Source organism: Prosopis cineraria, unplaced genomic scaffold (assembly GCF_029017545.1).
Source record: "Prosopis cineraria cultivar Desert tree isolate PC_DT_omini unplaced genomic scaffold, ASM2901754v1 PC1, whole genome shotgun sequence".
In the NCBI taxonomy this organism is placed as follows: domain Eukaryota; kingdom Viridiplantae; phylum Streptophyta; class Magnoliopsida; order Fabales; family Fabaceae; genus Prosopis; species Prosopis cineraria.
Window position 1 is genome coordinate 34,969,936 of NW_026555332.1, and position 17,961 is coordinate 34,987,896.

The window sequence follows — 17,961 nt, forward strand, 5'->3', positions numbered from 1 at the left end:
TTATTATATCATTTTAATATTTTATGATATTTTTGTGTATCTTATTTCTTTGAAATATTCTCTCTCATCTACTGCCTTGGGTTATTTTCAGCTTCTTAAAATTATTGAAAATCTGTTTTTATTTTTTTTAAATTTTGATTATTTTTAAAAGTTTAAACAAGCATAATAAAAACTCACAAAATAGATTTAAAAAAAATAAATGATTTTTTCTTGAAATAAGTTAAAATAAATGGACCCCAAAACTATATAAATTAAGTTTTATTCTATAACAAGATTGACTTTGTCGGTAAGCTTGCCAACTAAACCAAACTTTACTGGGTAGATTAAGTTTTAAATGAGTTAAAATTAGACAGATCAAATAATTCTCTCTCTTGTTTTTTAATAGTATACAAAACCTTTTTTAATTTTTAAAATACATTTTGTTTTTCACCTAAAAAAATGTTTGTTTTCCTCTTTTATTTTTCTTCGTAATCCGTCTGAAAAGGATCATGAGGAAGCTTCGTGGAGGTTTCTCATCGCCTTCCTCTTCAATTATTAAGCTGTACTTTTTCTCACCAGCATTATTGAACAGCGCTTCATCCCTTCATTCTTTGCTTTACTCAGCCTGTGAGTCCGCCAAAATCAGCCGCGCATGACGCTGCTACCATGGCACAACTAGCACTTTGCTCTTCTATCAATGACAAGTGGGACTACGATGTGTTCCTTAGTTTCCATGGAGAAGATACTCGATTATGTTTCGTTAGCATTCTCCGTGAATCTCTGCGTCAAAGAGGAATTCGTGTCTTTATTGATGACGAGTTCATCAGAACCGGAGAAGAAATCACGCCAGCACTTCTCAAAGCCATACAAGAATCCAGGATAGCCATCATAGTTTTCTCCGAGAACTATGCGAGCTCGACGTTCTGTCTGGAAGAACTTGAAAAGATTCTCGAGTGCTTTAAAGAGGAAGGTCGGTTAATATATCCAGTGTCTTATTATGTGGATCCATCAGAGCTGCGACGTCCAAGAGGAAGCTATGCGAAAGCGTTGGCCGGATTGGAGAAAAGATTTGAAGACAACATTCAAAAAGTACAAAAATGGAGGTTGGCTTTATTCCAAGCGGCTAACTTGAAAGGCTGTCATCTCAAATCCAAGTATGCTATCCGCCTTTTTCGGTTGTTATTTTTCTTCTTAATTATTTAGGTATTATTTTTCAACTATTTGAATATTATTTTTCCGACTTGCTTCTAACAAAATGGCCGAATCGGTTAGGCATGATTATACTTATATATATTATTTATATTATAAATTTTTTTTGTGGTTGTGATCAACGGGATTGGGATTTTATTTTCCTTTACCAAAATAAGTCGGGGTTCGGTTTCAGAGCACTTGCATAGTTACTTTGATGAGGAATGGAACTTTTTCTGTACAAGGAGGAACAAGGGAGACGACAAAAGTTAATTTAGGCTTGTCATATAATTTTTAGTTTGAAAATTAACATTGAACTTTTCTTCAATTGCTCAAGATTGCAAATGAACAAGAATATACTACAAAAATCATCGATGAAGTATCAACTAGGATTAATCATACTCCTTTACATGTAAATCATTATTCTGTTGGACTAGTGAAAGAAGTAGTCTCACTTTTAGATCTTTGGTCCACTGAGGAAAATAAAATGATAGGAATTATGGGAGTTGATGGGATAGGTAATTCAACGATCGCAAATGAGGAATTATGTTTGCTAGTTTGATAGCTAATCAATTTAAACGGTTCTGCTTTCTTTTTAATGTCAGAAAAGAGTCCCCAATGCCAAATGGTTTGGCACATCTTCAAGAGACATTACTCCGTACATTAGTCATAGAAAAGGATCTAAACTTGGGTGATTTTCATGAAGAAATACCAATAATAAAATGTAGGCTTGACTAGAAGAACATTCTTTTGATTCTTGATGATGCTGATGAATTGAAATAGTTAGAAGCACTAGTTGGAAGTTGTGATTGGTTTGGTCTTGGAAATAGAATTGTCATAACAAGGAATAAACAGTTATTAGTAACTCATGATGGGGCTAGAGGCCTCTAATGTGCATTTCTCTAATGCCCCAATGTTCCAATTTTGTTTTTTTATTTTTCTTTGGATCATTGGCTTCTACATAAAATAAGAGACATTTGGATATCTTGATGTCCTAAAATGGTGAAGATTTATATTTTTTATGATTTTTTCAAAAATAAAAGGGTGTATTTGTGATATTTTTCTTTAAAAAATCATAAAAAATACAAATCTTTACAATTTTGAGACATCAAGATATCCAAATGTCTCTTATTTTATGTAGAGAAAAATAAAAAATGAAATTGAAAAGTTGGGACATTACAAGATGCATTAGAGAAGGGCACATTAGAGGCCCCTAGCCCTGATGTTAACAGCATTTATAATGTTAGGGAAACTTTTTCTGTTATTAGTAATAGGAAACTAAAGCACTTGCATATTTAATTATTGAGATGAGAGGAATGAAACTTTTTCTATTAGTAGTAATAGGAAATTAAAGTTGATGAAGTTTCATTTTCTAAAATTCTTGTATTATAATTTTTCATTTGACTAAAAGTGAACTTCTTATGAATTGATCAGGATTGCAAATGAACAAGAATGTATTACAAAGATCATTAGCGAAGTCTCTACTAAGATTAATCATGATCTTGTTGACATTACTCGTCATCCAGTTGGACTCATGTCTCGAGTGAAAGAAGTGATCTCACTTTTAGAGCTTTGGTCTACTGAGAAAACTAAAATGGTAGGGATTTGGGGAGCTGGTGGAATTGGCAAATCAACAATTGCAAGAGCATTATTTAATTCGATAGCTGATAATTTTGAAGGAGTATGCTTCCTTTCTAATGTAAAAAAAGACTCCCAAATGCCAAATGGTTTGGTACATTTTCAAGAGACATTACTCCTTAAATTAGTCATGGAAAAGGATCTTAAACTGGGTGATTTTCATGAAGGAATACCAATAATAAAACATAGGCTTTGCCAAAAGAAAATTCTTTTGATTCTTGATGATGTTGATAGATTGAAACAGTTAGAAGCACTAGTTAGAAATTGCAATTGGTTTGGTCCTGGAAGTAGAGTTGTCATAACAAGGAATAAACAGTTGTTAGTAACTCATAATGTTAACAAAATTTATAATGTCCAAGAATTAAATGATGAGGAATCTCTTCAATTGCTCAGTTGGTATGCCTTTAAAAAGGAGAATATGAAGTTTGACTTCCTAAAGGTTTCCAATCATGCAATACAATATTGTTGCGGCCTTCCATTAGCTATAGAAGTGATTGGTTCTAACTTGCGAGGTAAAGGAGTCAATGAATGGTATTGTGCATTGGATCAATATAAAAGAAGTCAAGAAGGACCAATTTTGGAACCCCTTAGATCAAGCTATGATGCTTTAGGAGAAATTGAGAAAAATATTTTCCTAGACTTGGCATGTTTCTTTAAAGATGAAGATTTAAGAGAAGTCAAGGGTATGTTGCATTGTTTACATGAAACCCAACCAGACTATATTATTGAAGTTTTGATTGATAAAGCCCTCATCAAGATTGAAGGAGATCAAGTGGGAATGCATGGTTTGATAGAAGATATGGGTAAAATGATTGTTAAGCAAGAATCACCTAGTGAGCCTGGTAAACGGAGTAGGTTATGGTACTACCAAGATATTCTTCATGTTTTAAAACGAAACACAGTAAGATTCAAGAATATGTGAATTATGTTTTTTCTTCTTTAAAACTTACAATATGATTTTTGCATGTCTAAATTTTGAATTTTATTGTGTGCTATTCATGTTGAAAGGGAACTAATAAAGTTGAAGTCATAATTCTAGACATCCCTAAAGGTAGTAAAGTTCAAATACAATAGAGCGGAAAGGCATTCATGAAGATGAAGAATCTTAAAATGCTTGTGATAAAAAATGCAAGCTTTTCTAAATGCCCCAAATATCTCCCAAATGGTTTAAGGTGGTTGAAATGGAAGGGCTATCCTTTTAAAGTTTTGCCCTATAATATTTGCTCCACAGAACTTATTTATCTTGACTTGTCTTACAGTTATTTTGAATCACTCCAACCATTTACAAAGGTGAGCATACAAGTATAGCTAATACTTGCTATGTTTGATCATGGTTTATTTGCCTAACTTTCTAAAGAATTTATCATTGTTTAATTTTGTAGAAGTTCCACAGTTTAAGTTGTATGAACTTCAAAAATTGCAAATTTCTACAACAAACACCATATTTTTCTGGAGTTTCTAATTTAAGAGAGTTGTGGCTTGATGATTGTACAAATTTAATTGAAATACATCATTTAGTTGGAGGTTTAAATAAACTGAAAGAATTGAGTGCCATGCGATGCAATAACTTGAAGATTATGCCACCTGACCTTAGGTTGACATCTCTTGAGCGTCTCAGCCTCTTTGGTTGTTCAAGCCTTCAAAGTTTCCTAAAGATATCAATTAAGATGAAAAATATGCACACACTTGATTTAGAAAGAACATCTATTACTGAGTTGCCACCTTCTACTTGCAATCTCACTGGACTTGAAACCTTGAACATGGAGGAATGTCCTAATCTTAAGCAATTGCCAGCTGGCATTTGTTTGTTGCCAAAGCTTTGGACATTAAATGCAAATTCTTGTAAAAGAATGAGGCATTTTAAGATATGTGATGTAGGAGAAGAAGCAGACTTAGATTGCTATGCACTGTCTTTGAAATTGAAATGTTTTTGTTTATCAAATTGTAATTTATCAGATGACTCCCTTGCTCATTACCTACCTTACTTCACTAATATGACACATTTGGATCTAAGTTTCAATTATTTTACAATCCTTCCTGCATGCATCAAAGAATGTCACCATCTGAGATCTCTTTTACTAGATAATTGCAAGCATCTTCAACATATTAAGGACATGCCACCAAACTTGGAAAATTCAGTGCCATATGTTGCATGTTATTGACTAGGTCATCTAAAAGCAAAGTATTGTATCAGGTCTCTTTGCTGCTTCCCTCCCTTTACATATATATAATTACATCCTTTTTTTCTTATATTTTATTAATCATTTTTCTTATATGCAATTGGTAGGCACTCAACTTACAACCTGGGAAAAGAAACTTTATTTTTCCTGGAGGGAAATTCCCAGAAAATCTTGACAATTATGGTAAGCGAAGCTCTGTGTCTTTTTAGGTTCGTGATGTGTTACCGATAGTTTTTCTGTGGATCCTTGTTGAAGATGATGAGGATTTTCTCTCCAATTTGTGCATTCCTAGTGCATATCAATGACACCAAGGTAGATATATCTTACGAGTGGCTTTTGTTATCAACAATGAAGAGGGGTCATTTACATATATGTGATTTGCAAAGCATGATTGGAAAGGCTAAACTCAGCCATGTATATAAATGGAATCACGTAAAGGTTTCCATTAAGAGAAAGACACAAGATATAAAAAGTGAAAGTGAGATTCATTTTGCACTTCATGTCTACAAGCTACAAAGTAACTCAAACACCATCCGATTCACAGACCCTAGAACAAATGATGATTGTAGCTCGTGGCAAAGAGTACAAAAATCACAAAATTGTGAAGAACTTGAAGATGACGTGCCTTACCTAGGTTTGGTCTCTCCTTTCCTTTTGTCTTATTTTATTTTTTTTAACATATATTAAAGTATACTCCTTTTGGTTCTACTTAAAAGTCATTTCCAACACAGTTAACTAGAATTAAAAAAAAAATCCTTAAAACTCATTAACCAGTCTTAATTTAGTAAGTTTTTAACCTTACTCCTATTAAATATATATACTATTTTAACAATGTATTTTACCTCACCAATATTTAATGAGGGATAAAAAGAAAAACTTGCGATAAAATTTTTTGATAACATGACTTATAACTATGATTAAAAAAATCATTTTCTCTTTGCATTCTACCATATAAATAGGACTAGGTGAGTATACCTTGATCACTAGGCGTGGCAACAAGTCCAACAATCCCAAGATAGAAAAGTGCTTGAAGATGATTTAAATAAGGAAGAATCTCATCTAGGGTCTTTAAAGGAGAAAAAATTACACTGAGAGCCAATGCATTTTGAAATTATTCTATAGGTCTTAGAGCTCTTTTTGAAAATATGTTTTAGGGAGAAAAGACACAATTGCCTTTAGTGAGAAAGATAGAACTTTAGGTTTATTACCAATTGATAATTACTTGTTAACATGTAAACCTAAAGTTATGAATTTATCTACATCTGGTTGTAAAAATTTGAACATGCTGTCATGATAAACTTTAGCTTTAAATATATAAAATTATAAATTCTGTACTTTAACTTGTGAGTTGATGAACCTATACTTATGAATATTTAAACTTTAAGTTGTAAATTTATTAAATTGGCCAAATGAACTTGTCAACCTTGAACAAGAATCTTACTACCAATGGATAATTAGTTGTTAATATATGAACCTAACATTGTGAATTCGTGAACATGTTGTAAAAATATGAACTTATTGCCTTGTCTCACTAAGGGCACTTATGTCTTTTCTCCCTAAAATATATTTGCCAAGAAGATTTTTGAACCTGCAGAGTAATTTTAGAATGTATTGGGCCTTAAGTGCAGTTTTTCTCTCTCTTAGGGAACCATATGAGATTCTCCATTTGAATAGGGAATGCAACATATTTGGCATTTGCCACACTTCTCTTCACAACAATTTTAAAAGTGTTATTTAGTTTGAATAAGTAACAATTTTTCATGTGTTGCTATTAATTTCTACTTTAAACAATAATTGTTTTGCAACAAATAAAAATTGTTTCCTAAAGTGGAATTGGAAATAGTTTTCAATTGTTGAATTAAAAATTTCAGATAATCAACATAAAAATTAGGATAAATGAATAAATTACTTTATGAACTTTAGGCCCAGTAACATTATAGACTCTAAATTTATTTATTATGTAATTTGTTCCATCAACTTAAAAATGTTGTAATTTGACCCTTGCCATTAATAAAAGTTAACTTTGATCGTTAGTTGATTAAAAAAATGATAGAGAAGGACATAAAAAAATGACAGAAAATGATCAAGATTTTTTTGGGTCATTTTCCATAATTTTTGGGTCATTATTTATAATTTTTGAGTCATTCATTATAATTTTTATCCTTTTCTATCATTTTTGAAGTTATTTTCTATCATTTTCTGGTTAATTAATGATAAAAGTTAAATTTTGTTAATGGCATGGGCAAATTATATCATTTTTAAAAGTTGAGAAAATAATTTATATAATAAACAAGTTTAGAGTTTTTGGTGTTACTAGAGTTAAAGTTTATAAGGTTTACCCTAAAAGTTATTGCCAACAAAACTATGTTTATTGCAACATTCGAAAAATATTTCCTATTATGGAAGCAACTGCAAATAATGTTGCCTTTAAAATTTTCTTTTTGCAACAAAGAACTATTTCCTATTGTTTCCCTGTACAAGAAACATTCGCCATCTTTTTTTTTTTGGTTTGGATGATTTTTATACATTTTTATTAAATTTATTTATTACTTAGATTATTTCAGAAATTACTTTAAAAATCATCTCTATATATATAATGGCTACTACATGATAGAGATGTTGAAAGGGTAGTTGGAGTTATCTATTTCTTTCACAAGAGGTGTAGGGTTTGAATCCTAGATGTCGAAGAAATATTGAATTTTGTCTATTTTATATTTAGGCAGCAATTTTTAATTGTTACTTAGGATTTAAATCATTTAAAGTTGTAATTGGTAAATTTTTGTGAAGTTTTTTTTAAGAGAGAGAGAGAGAAGATTTGATATATTATAAAAGAATAATAAAATGAGTAAAAATACTTGAAAAGAAAACTTCATCAAAGTTTACCAGTTCTAACTTCTGAGGATTCAAATGTTTGTTACTTATTCCTATCAAAAAGCAATATTTTAGAATTGTTACAATTGGGTGACAAGAAAACTATTGTTTATTTCGATTCAATACACACAATTTTTCAGACTTGATAGTTAGAAAAATAATTACCCTAGATAACAGGTAATATTGAAATATGCAATAGTTGAAACCATATATGCACCAGTTTTCACAACTGTAACAGTTTTAAACTGTTGTTATAAAAAAATATTGTAGTGAAGGATACGAATTCAGTCAAATCGACATAATCAAGATCTCAACAAGTGATCAATTTTGTTTGCCCTTCATCTTTTTACATGTATTATTATGCTGCCATTGAATTTAGTTAAAGTCATGTGATTGTTTTTATCATTTTTAAACTAGATACTTTTTTCTTTTTTTCAAATTTAATATTGAGTATTTTATATATTTATAAATCTACCAAATCCATACGTAACAACAATGTTCACAACGGTAAACAATGCACCTTGATATTTGGTCATCTAGTGAATCCAACTATATATTAAGTGTTCAAATTTGTAAAATTTTAAAATCATTTTTATTCGATAATTAACTATACTCTCTTCTATAGTGGCCAAGAAATAAAAATGGAGTCCCTCCTGTACCAATTTTATCTTCATTTTATATATAAACATGCACAAATAAAAATAAAAGAATTTTCTTAATTTTCTTTAAAATAAAAAATTTATTAATTATCATTGATCAAGTAATCATTGGATGATCCATGCCCTTTATTAAAACTGTGATTTGATTTTAAAGTCTCTCTCTTCGATCACTCATGCAAGTTGACTTGTTTATAACTAATAGCTGTAAGTCAAAATTTCTAACTCAAACATCTTGATGTACTTGTCAAGACATAGATACAAGGATGGCCAATCTCTATGAGCGAGCATACCCATCCAGATGGATCTATGATGTGTTTTTGAGTTATGGAGGTGATTATGGATGTTCAAGCTTTGTTAGTCGTCTCTGTAATTCCATGTGTGCCAAAAGAATCCGTATTTTGCCTAATGATGAATTCCTCACCCCTAGTGTGGAAGAATTCAATGCAATGGAAGAATCCAGGATAGCTATCATAATTATCTCCGAAAACTATGGATCCTCGACATCTTGTTTAAATAGCCTTGCAACCATTCTTGAGTGCTTCAGAAAAGAATGTCGATCCGTTTACACAATATTTTATAATGTGGAGCCATCAAAGTTGCAATATCAAACAGGTAATTGTGAAGAATTATTTGCTATGCTTGAGAAGAAATTAAAACACAGCAAACAACAAGTGCAACAATGGAGGTTGGCTTTGTCTGAAGTAGTTTCAAGAGGCAGATACTATTATTTCAATCGCAATCCCAATCTTAGGTATCTCCTCACCCTTTTCCATAGTTTTTCTCCTTTCTATTATTTGGCCATTACTTTACCTATTCCTCATTACTTCTCAAGTGGCCCTTACCTCATCAATTGAATACATCACATAGAATTTGATAATATGACTTTTAAAATTTTGATATATTATATATAAATATAGATTATGTATACATATAGATGTTGATTCTAGCACTAAATAATTCTAATAAGCATTATTCTGCTTTAATTATGTGGGAATATAGATGCTTGGCTTGGTGGCAGTTATATAGTATTCTTGGTCGCTTTCAAAATGAGTTGAATGACAAACATAAAAAACAGTAATTCTGTGAATGAAAAATTTTTTTCATGTATTTGAATAATATTTGATAAAAATTTAATTACAAATATATATTATAATATAATATAATAAATTAAATCAATATTATATATCTTATGTTGCACAAATCAAACCCTAGGTAGATTCCAAAAGAAAATGGAGATTATACTTGCAAGAAAAAAAAATGACTGTATTTACAATAATTTTAAATATTTATTCCAAAAAATGAAAAATTAGTTTTCATATTTTTTATAATTTTAAAAAGTATAGGAACAGATAATTGAACAATAGCTATATGCCTTATACTATCGATTATCAAAACACTGGGCAGGAAAAAAAAAAAGAACATTTTCTTGTGTGCTGCTGTTTTCTTGTTGGAGAGATCATACTAAATGTAGGCATCTTTTTATATAGATTCAAACCTTATTTTGTCATGTGAGAGACTAGCTTTTTTGGCTAGGTTCGATTGTTACTTTGTTATGTAGTTTAATTAATAACTAAAGAAATTCTATTTGCAAGTTTTTACTTTTTATAGTTTTTCTTAATTTTAAATTAAATCCCTGCAATTTATCATGTTTTAACTGAGCTTTTACAATTTAATTAATTTAATTTTTTAATCCTTAAGGTTTAAAATCCTTAAATTTTCCCTTAAAAAAATTTAGAAAATTTATATTTTTATTAGATGATATTATAAATTTAGAATTAATCACATAATTTTTATTATTCAAAATTTATATAATTACGTTTTTTAATATTTTTAAATGTATAGAATTTTCCTAAAAATTTCCAACAGTGTATTAAATAATTTTTTTAAATTTTGGCTAAAAGTATTAAATTAAATTTTTTATAAACCTTAAGAGTATTTTTGTGTTGGGAAATTTAATAATTCATTATTAATTTTAATTTTTAGGGTTTAACATATATAATAGGTCAAATAATAAGGGCTTAATACAGGGACCTAATTCAAAATTGAGCAAAACTATATGGACCTCTAGATTAATTTTCCCTAATAACTATACCTGTCTATTTAAAAATTTATTTATCACTGTAATAGCTTAGTATTTTTTTTAATAAATGTAGCTAAATCCAAGGTTAGTTTACTTATATATATATATATATATATATAGTTCTATGAAAATCCCATTTTTAATCATGTATGTCAAGAGTGCAATTCATCCTTATTGCGAGAAATTTTTTTTTTGGGGGTGGGGCCCTGCTTCCATTTTCTAAAAGTACTATATCATAATTTTTGTTTGACTAAAAGGTGAAATTCTTTAAAATTGCTCAGGAATGCAAAAGAGGACAAGTTTATTCAGGGGTTCATTTATGCAATCTCTTCAAGTATTAATGCATTTCCATTTCGCATTCGGGATGATTCAGTGGGACTTGAGTCTCGGGTACAGGAAATAATCTCACTTCTAGATGTTGGATCTAATGAGGAAGTCAAAATGGTAGGAATTTGTGGAATTTTCGGAATAGGTAAATCAGCATTAGCACGTGCTGTGTGTAATTTCATTGCCCATCATTTTGAAGATTTATGGTATTTTTCTCCTATATCAGAGGAGTACCGAACTTTGGGTAATTTTCTGTATCCGCTCTGTCTTACTGAAAAAGCCAGGGGCAACTATTCTAGTTTGGATAATTTCCTTAGGATAATAAGACAACCCTGGTTCCCGCAAAGGAAGAATCTTGTAATTCTGGATGGTGTTGAAGAATTGGATCATTTGTGAGCAGTTAATGAAGGATGTGGCCGGTTAGGTCAAGGAAGCAGGATCATTATCACGACAAGGGATAAGCAGTTATTAGTAAGTCATGGTATTAAAAAAATTTATGATGTCAAGAAATTAAGTGATGATGAGGCTCTTCAAATGCTTTCTCGAATTGGTTTTAAAAAGGATAATGTGAAATCTAGTTACATGGACGTTTCAAAACGTGCAATACTTTGTTCAGGTGGCATTTCGTTAGTTTTGAAGGTGATGGGAAATTACTTATTTGGTAAAACAGTAAATGCATGGAACTGTGTAATGGATGAGATGGAAAAAGACCCAATGAAGATGCTTCGGCGCTTCAGTGAATTCAGACTCAATGAGGAGCAGCTAAAGGAGTTTATTACTTTTATGAAGGAGAAAGAGCCTAAGTCAATTGATTCATCAACGGAGAAGGGTACTAATAGAAAGAGAGAGAGGGAAGACCCCAAAAGAGAAGAGACACAAGTTGAGGGGAAGAAGTGCCATGCTTGAAACATAACCTAATCAAATATCAAAATTCAACAGTCAGCATGGTTTGAAAAGCATGTTAAACATGCACCTATTCCTTTTTGGTCTTGTACATGCATGCTACTGTTCTTTCTTGTGTGATAATGAACAATTCTGATTTTGTTGCGACCATAATGCAAGCAGCTTCTAATATTACATTTTATTGTCGTAAGTATAATGAGTGGCTCTAAAATTTAAGAAGCTTATAGAAAAATGTTTTTACTGAATAATACTCTTCATTGGATCCATTGGGTCTGGGAACAAATATACAAAAACAAAAATATGTATACCCCAGAACTCAGAGATACTATTCAGCAGCATTAATCAATACTTTCGACTAAGCTCAAGAGCGGATTGATTTTCTTGAAAAGGTGGTATTAGACAGATGGTAGCAATTTGCACCCCTTAAGCATTATTTCATGTTTTGAGTCCTGAAAAAGAATATATAAAAAAATATTACTTAAAAAAGACAATCCCTTAAATAATTCTCAAATTTTTCAGAGGATTAGTCTCATAGTTACTGGTTATGGACATACCTTGGACAAAAAAAAAAAAAAAGGTGGTGCTAGATTGGATTTACAGGAAGCTGCACCAGCGGAGTAAATCATGGTAATATGGCAAAGTATAATATTTCATAATTGCGTGAATATAAATTTGTAACTTTGAAATTGAGTTTTGATTAAAGAACACATCAAATTTAATAAGTATGTTGGTTTTGTTGATTCAGTATGTTCTTGCGCATGCATATTGTTATGCTTGGATGAACCACGACGCAACGGCCATGGAGCCTCAGGTTATATGGAAGACTTATTGTGGGAAAAAAAAATATTTGGTCAAAACTTGTGCAAATTAAGTGTTCATTTTTTTTAATCACCATTTTTCAGTTTACTAGTTCTGTAGCAGAGTTTTATCTAAGAAATGATTAATCAAGTATCTCCCAGATATTTGGTTTTGACTTTTAACATTGCTATTTTGAATTCAATAAAATTAACATGGTTATTTGAATTTTTTTCCTTTTGAATTTTGGGTAAAATATATGCAGCCGATATTGTCCTGACTGTCTCTGAGGATTTTGCAGTATATATTAAAAAAATGCATGTCAGATTTGGAATGCATTCAATCAAGGATATGTAATGGCTATACATGTAGATGCCACTGTTGGTGGCGTTTGCATTTGGGATTCATCACCGTGAGTACCGAACCATTTTAATCCAAATTGATTCTTGCTGTCCATTTAAATTAATTTTTAAATATTTTTAGTATTATATTTATTAAAATATAAAATATAAAAAATTTAATATTAAATCTAGACTATTTAAAGTACATTTAAATAGTTAATTTATAAAATTTATAAATTTTTAATATTAAATTAGGTCATCTAAATTATATCTGAACTGTCCAAGTCTATCTGGATATTCAAATTATAAAATTATAAAATTTTTTAATATTAAATTGAACTGTTAAATTAAATTTGTATTGGCCATATTGCGAATGAACATATTTATCAAAATTTTAAATTTTTTAAATTTTTATATTAATAAATATAATATTAAAAATAAATTTAAATGAATGGTAGGAATTAATTTGGACTAAAATGAAGGGTGAAGATTGTTCCTAACCCTGATGAGCATGCAGTGATGAGCACAGAATGCAAATTGACTGTCAGTGTAGGTTTTCATCTGTGATTTCTTTAGTAACATTGGCAGAAGCAAGGGAGAGGAGTCTCTCCTTTTCTTTCTCTCCTTTTTCCTCCACTTCCCCAATCTTTTCCCTCCATTCATTCTATAATTTAAAATTTTTTTATAATAAAATTTGGCATAGGAAAAATAACTTCTCTTACTCTATAATGGAAAGGTGTCTCAAGCAAATAACTCATTCAAGAAATTAAAAAGTTAAAATTTTTGAAAATTGCATGCAACAAGAATTTCAATAAACAATTTGTCCCTCTGATTAAAGACTTGCAGATCTCTATTGCTGAGGATTTTGTTCAACAATCATTGGAACTTCAAGTTCATTTATTCACATGGAAGATCCAAACTCGTAGATTCAAGGAAAGGGGGGGAGGGGAAAGCTTATTGTTTTGTGGAATTCTCTTTCAATAGTGAAGACATTTGCCCTCTCTTCCACTAGAATTCTTTGCAATGGTATGCATTCAAAGCTTGCTTTGTTGGATAGGTAACTTCTAGGCGAATCAGTACAGTTCTACAATGGAAAAGCCACCATTTAGTTTCTTTTAATTTTCCTTGTCTGACTTTAATTTTATGACTTTTTTTTTGGTTAATATATTTTATTTTTTAATAAATGAGAAACTAACTTTTAAATTTAATTAAAACACATGACATGAGCTTTTCTTCCCTCCCTCTCTTGTGTTTTCTCTCTCACCTTGAGAGTAATTGGTTGTCTTTTTTCTATCTTCTCAACTTCAGAAAATTTTGTTGTGTTTCTCATTTTAGGAACTGTTTGATTATTGAAAAAGATGAAAAGCCACCATTTAGTTTCTTTTAATTTTCCTTTATGACTTTCTTTGTTAATATATTTGATTTTTTTTATAAATGACAAACTAACTTATAAATTTAATGAGAAATGATAATAAAATCTCTTTAAATTATGTAAATGATAATTTAATCTCTCAAAATGTAATAATACTAATGAAGTACTTATGGACCTCTTTGTTAATAACTTTTTTAAAAAGAAGACCATTTTACCCTTATTGAAAGTAACAAGACCCAATCACAACTTTTGCTTTGTAAATTGTAAGAGTTGAACAAAAAATCACAACTTGTCAAATGTAATTTCTATTATTAAAAAATAAGCCCTGATCACAACTTTTGTTTAAGGAATAATAATTTTTATTTTGTGAATTGCAAGAGTTGAATAAAAAATCACAATTTGTTAAGTATAATTTCTAATATTGAAAAACAAGTTCATAAAATAACAAACTCCATCTATAACACTTATTTAAAGAATCACAATAATTGAACAAGAAATTATAATTTGTCAATACGGGTAAAATGGTCTTTTTAAAAAAAATTATTGATAAGAAGGTTTCTAGAGACATCATTGATATTATGGCATTTTAAAAGATTAAATTATTATTTATATAATTCAGAGCAATTTTATTATCATTGTTCCTAAATTTAATTAAAACACATGACATGAGCCTTCCCTTCCTCCCTCGTGTATTCTCTCTCGCCTTGAGAGTGACTAGTTGTCTTTCTTCTATCTTCTCAACGTCAGCAAATTTAGAGAATTAAAATGATTACTTTGTTGAATTTCTCATTTTAGGAGCTGTTTGATTGAAAAAGATGAATTAAAAATAAACTAAAAAATAAATTAAATCACTCTCTTCTTATCATAAACATATTAAAAATTAATACTATATATACTACAAATAAAAAAATTTCATGAATCAAAATTCTCAATTTTATTATGAACTAAATTAATCTTCCATCTTGGTGGACATGCATGATTAACTTATTTATTTTTAGTTTACTTTTTTTTAAATCCATTCCAATCTCCATATTTCCTATCAACAAACCACCTCTAGGTGCCTTTCCTGCCTCCAATTTCGGCAGAGAAGTGACTGGATGAGGTGTGCCTCAAGTCAATTGAGAGACTAAACCACAACGTAATCATGGTATTTAAATCTAGATTACTTATCATCATGCCAATTTATCAGCATAGAGATGACATAACTAACATATCAGAACTCAAGCATTAAACTTTGTAACATCATCCATGCCATTAACCTTCTATTCCTTCGTCATATATAACAAAATAATTTTAAAAAACTCTCTGTTTTCCCAAAATGAAAGGGAAATGTGAACTTTTATGTTTTAAATGTTTCTAAGATATTCTGATATTGTATTTAATTTGATTTTCTGCCCAATTAAAATGATTCATTCCCATGAAATATATCTTTTCCTCACTTTGCTTTCTCCGGTTCACTTATCCCCCCTTCTAAATTGTATCTTTCTGCATCGTCGTTGAAATTGAGGGAATATAACTAATTAAGCTTCCTGGATTTGTCAATTAACTTGTCTTCTTTAATCTTTATTTTGGACATAGACATAGTATTTTGTCGCCATGATTATTAAATTTACAATCATTGAAGAGATCGCACAATAAAATGGAATATATATCTATAATCAAATATTGAATTCGTATAATAGTCGTTGATATATTCCTCAATCGGATGACGTGTTATCAGTGTCAATATGAATTAATAAAATTGATAATGCTTTTCTTCAAAAGTAATAAATAATATATGTCACTTTGGGATGTACCTTTATCTTGTTGAGCCAACAAGATTTAATTCACCTAATCTTTTTTTTAATGAAAATCCAACAGAATTTTTAATGAAAGAAAAAATAGATATGCCTTATAAGTAGTTTCTTTTATGGCTGTTTTCACATCTTAATTCGTCAATGAATCATTTTGTATTCGAATCACAGTTCTTATAAATTTAAGGATATATTATATTACTAAACCGAGATGTTAGATCTGCCAGAGAAATATTTTAATGAAAAAATTGCTTATATTTTGATTTTAAGGGAGGACAGTAATGTATTTAAAAATTTTAAATAAATTTAATAACTCTAAAACAATTTTAATTTAATACAAATGAGCATTTTATTTTATGAATCCTAAGGCAGTCAATTCGGGGCCTTTTTTTTTTTTTGGGTGGGAAGAGGCTTTGTAGTTCGTATATTGGCAAGAACTTCAACGGTTAAGCTGCCATTCTTAACATTCCTGTGAGATCTCTCTTCTTGCTTTAATCTACGCTCTCATGGCACAGCCAGTAACATCCTCTTCTATCTCTTACAAATTGGTTTGTCATGTGTTCCTTAGTTTTCACGGTAAAGATACTCGCTTAGGTTTCATCAACAATCTCTATGAATCTCAACATCAAAAAGGAATTCATGCCTTTATTGATGATGAAGGAATCAAGACAGGGGAAGAAATATCACCTGCACTTTTCAAAGCCATACAAGAATCAAGAATAGCCATCATGGTTTTTTCTGAAAACTACGCAAAGTCAACATTTTGTTTGGAAGAACTAGTGAACATTCTAGAGTGCTTCAAGGAAGAAGGTCGGTTGATATATCCAATATTTTATTATGTGGAACCATCGGAGCTTCGACATCCAAGAGGAAGCTATAAGGAGGCATTGGCGAGATTGGAGGAATGATGCAAAGACAACAAGCAGAAGGTGCAAAAATGGAGGCTGGCTTTGTCTCAAGCTACTGATCTTAAAGGCTGTCATCTCAAACTAAAGTATATCTTCTTAACCTTTGCCCTACATTTTTTTTGTTATAGTCAATTAGAATTTTAGGCCCCAATCTTTTGTTGGCGGCACCAACAGCAGACGTGAACGGCGAAGGACAAACTGCTTGAGTTGTGCCCAGAAGGACACTGTCCTTAAAAACTATTCCGGCACACCGGAACGACGAACCGGCAGTTCCCCAAGATTAAACAAGCACTTCCTGCGGAGCAAGGGAACAAAACAACAGAGACCAAAAAGCAAACATAGATGAACACGAGAGCAGAAGGCAGAGGGAGGAGAGAATTGCCCCGAAAACTCAAGAGGTTGGTGCTCTGTTCTGTCCACACCCATAGCTATATATAGCCCGAAGATGGAGACATGAACGTTGGCTCATAATCATCAGATTAAAGCTTCGGTTACACTCTCATAAATCACGTTTAAACACTTGTCTAGGGGGTTATGCAGACGTAAATCACAGTTAAGCCTCTGTCTAGAAATGTTGGCAGACAAAATGTTTAAGATATTAACTTTACAAAATTGATTAATCTGGAGACGTTGGCAGACAAAAATGTTTAGGACATTAACTCACAAAATCGGTTTTTAGAAGAGGTTGAATGCTAAAAAAACTGCCAAGGCTTCAAGTTCAAATTTGAAACAGCAAAACCAAAGGGTTTTTGGGTAAGCTAAAAATAATTATTTATTTAATTATTTTTGTAAAAATAACCCGGTAAAAGGAACCCATTGCCTCTTGAACTCGCGCGCAGGGAAGGGCGAATCGGCTGATTTCAACTGCGATTGCCTTGTGTTGGCTTGTCTCATGTGCGAGAGGCTACTTCTCCTCCAAGCCCATTT

General features: G+C 30.7%; 2 protein-coding genes across 5 annotated transcripts; both read left to right on the forward strand.

Moving 5' to 3' along the window:
* The first annotated feature begins 542 nt into the window (after positions 1–542).
* On the forward strand, positions 543–11,999 carry LOC129311761 (TMV resistance protein N-like). Of its 4 annotated transcripts, none has more exons than XM_054954216.1 (6): positions 543–1,133; positions 2,602–3,706; positions 5,093–5,168; positions 5,278–5,619; positions 8,765–9,266; positions 10,877–11,999. In XM_054954216.1, exons 1-6 carry the CDS (start codon positions 646–648, stop codon positions 11,316–11,318), a joined length of 2,955 nt encoding a protein of 984 aa, XP_054810191.1. In that variant the 5' UTR covers positions 543–645; the 3' UTR covers positions 11,319–11,999. The 4 variants fall into 4 exon arrangements, with proteins under 4 accessions (XP_054810191.1, XP_054810199.1, XP_054810208.1 ...); XM_054954224.1 differs by having other exon boundaries at positions 5,530–5,619; XM_054954233.1 differs by having other exon boundaries at positions 545–1,133; positions 2,602–2,764.
* A 4,633-nt stretch (positions 12,000–16,632) lies between these two features.
* LOC129291889 (disease resistance protein RPV1-like) lies at positions 16,633–17,034 on the forward strand. The gene has a single exon (XM_054929449.1). It carries the CDS (start codon positions 16,633–16,635, stop codon positions 17,032–17,034), a length of 402 nt encoding a protein of 133 aa, XP_054785424.1.
* Positions 17,035–17,961: the final 927 nt, after the last annotated feature.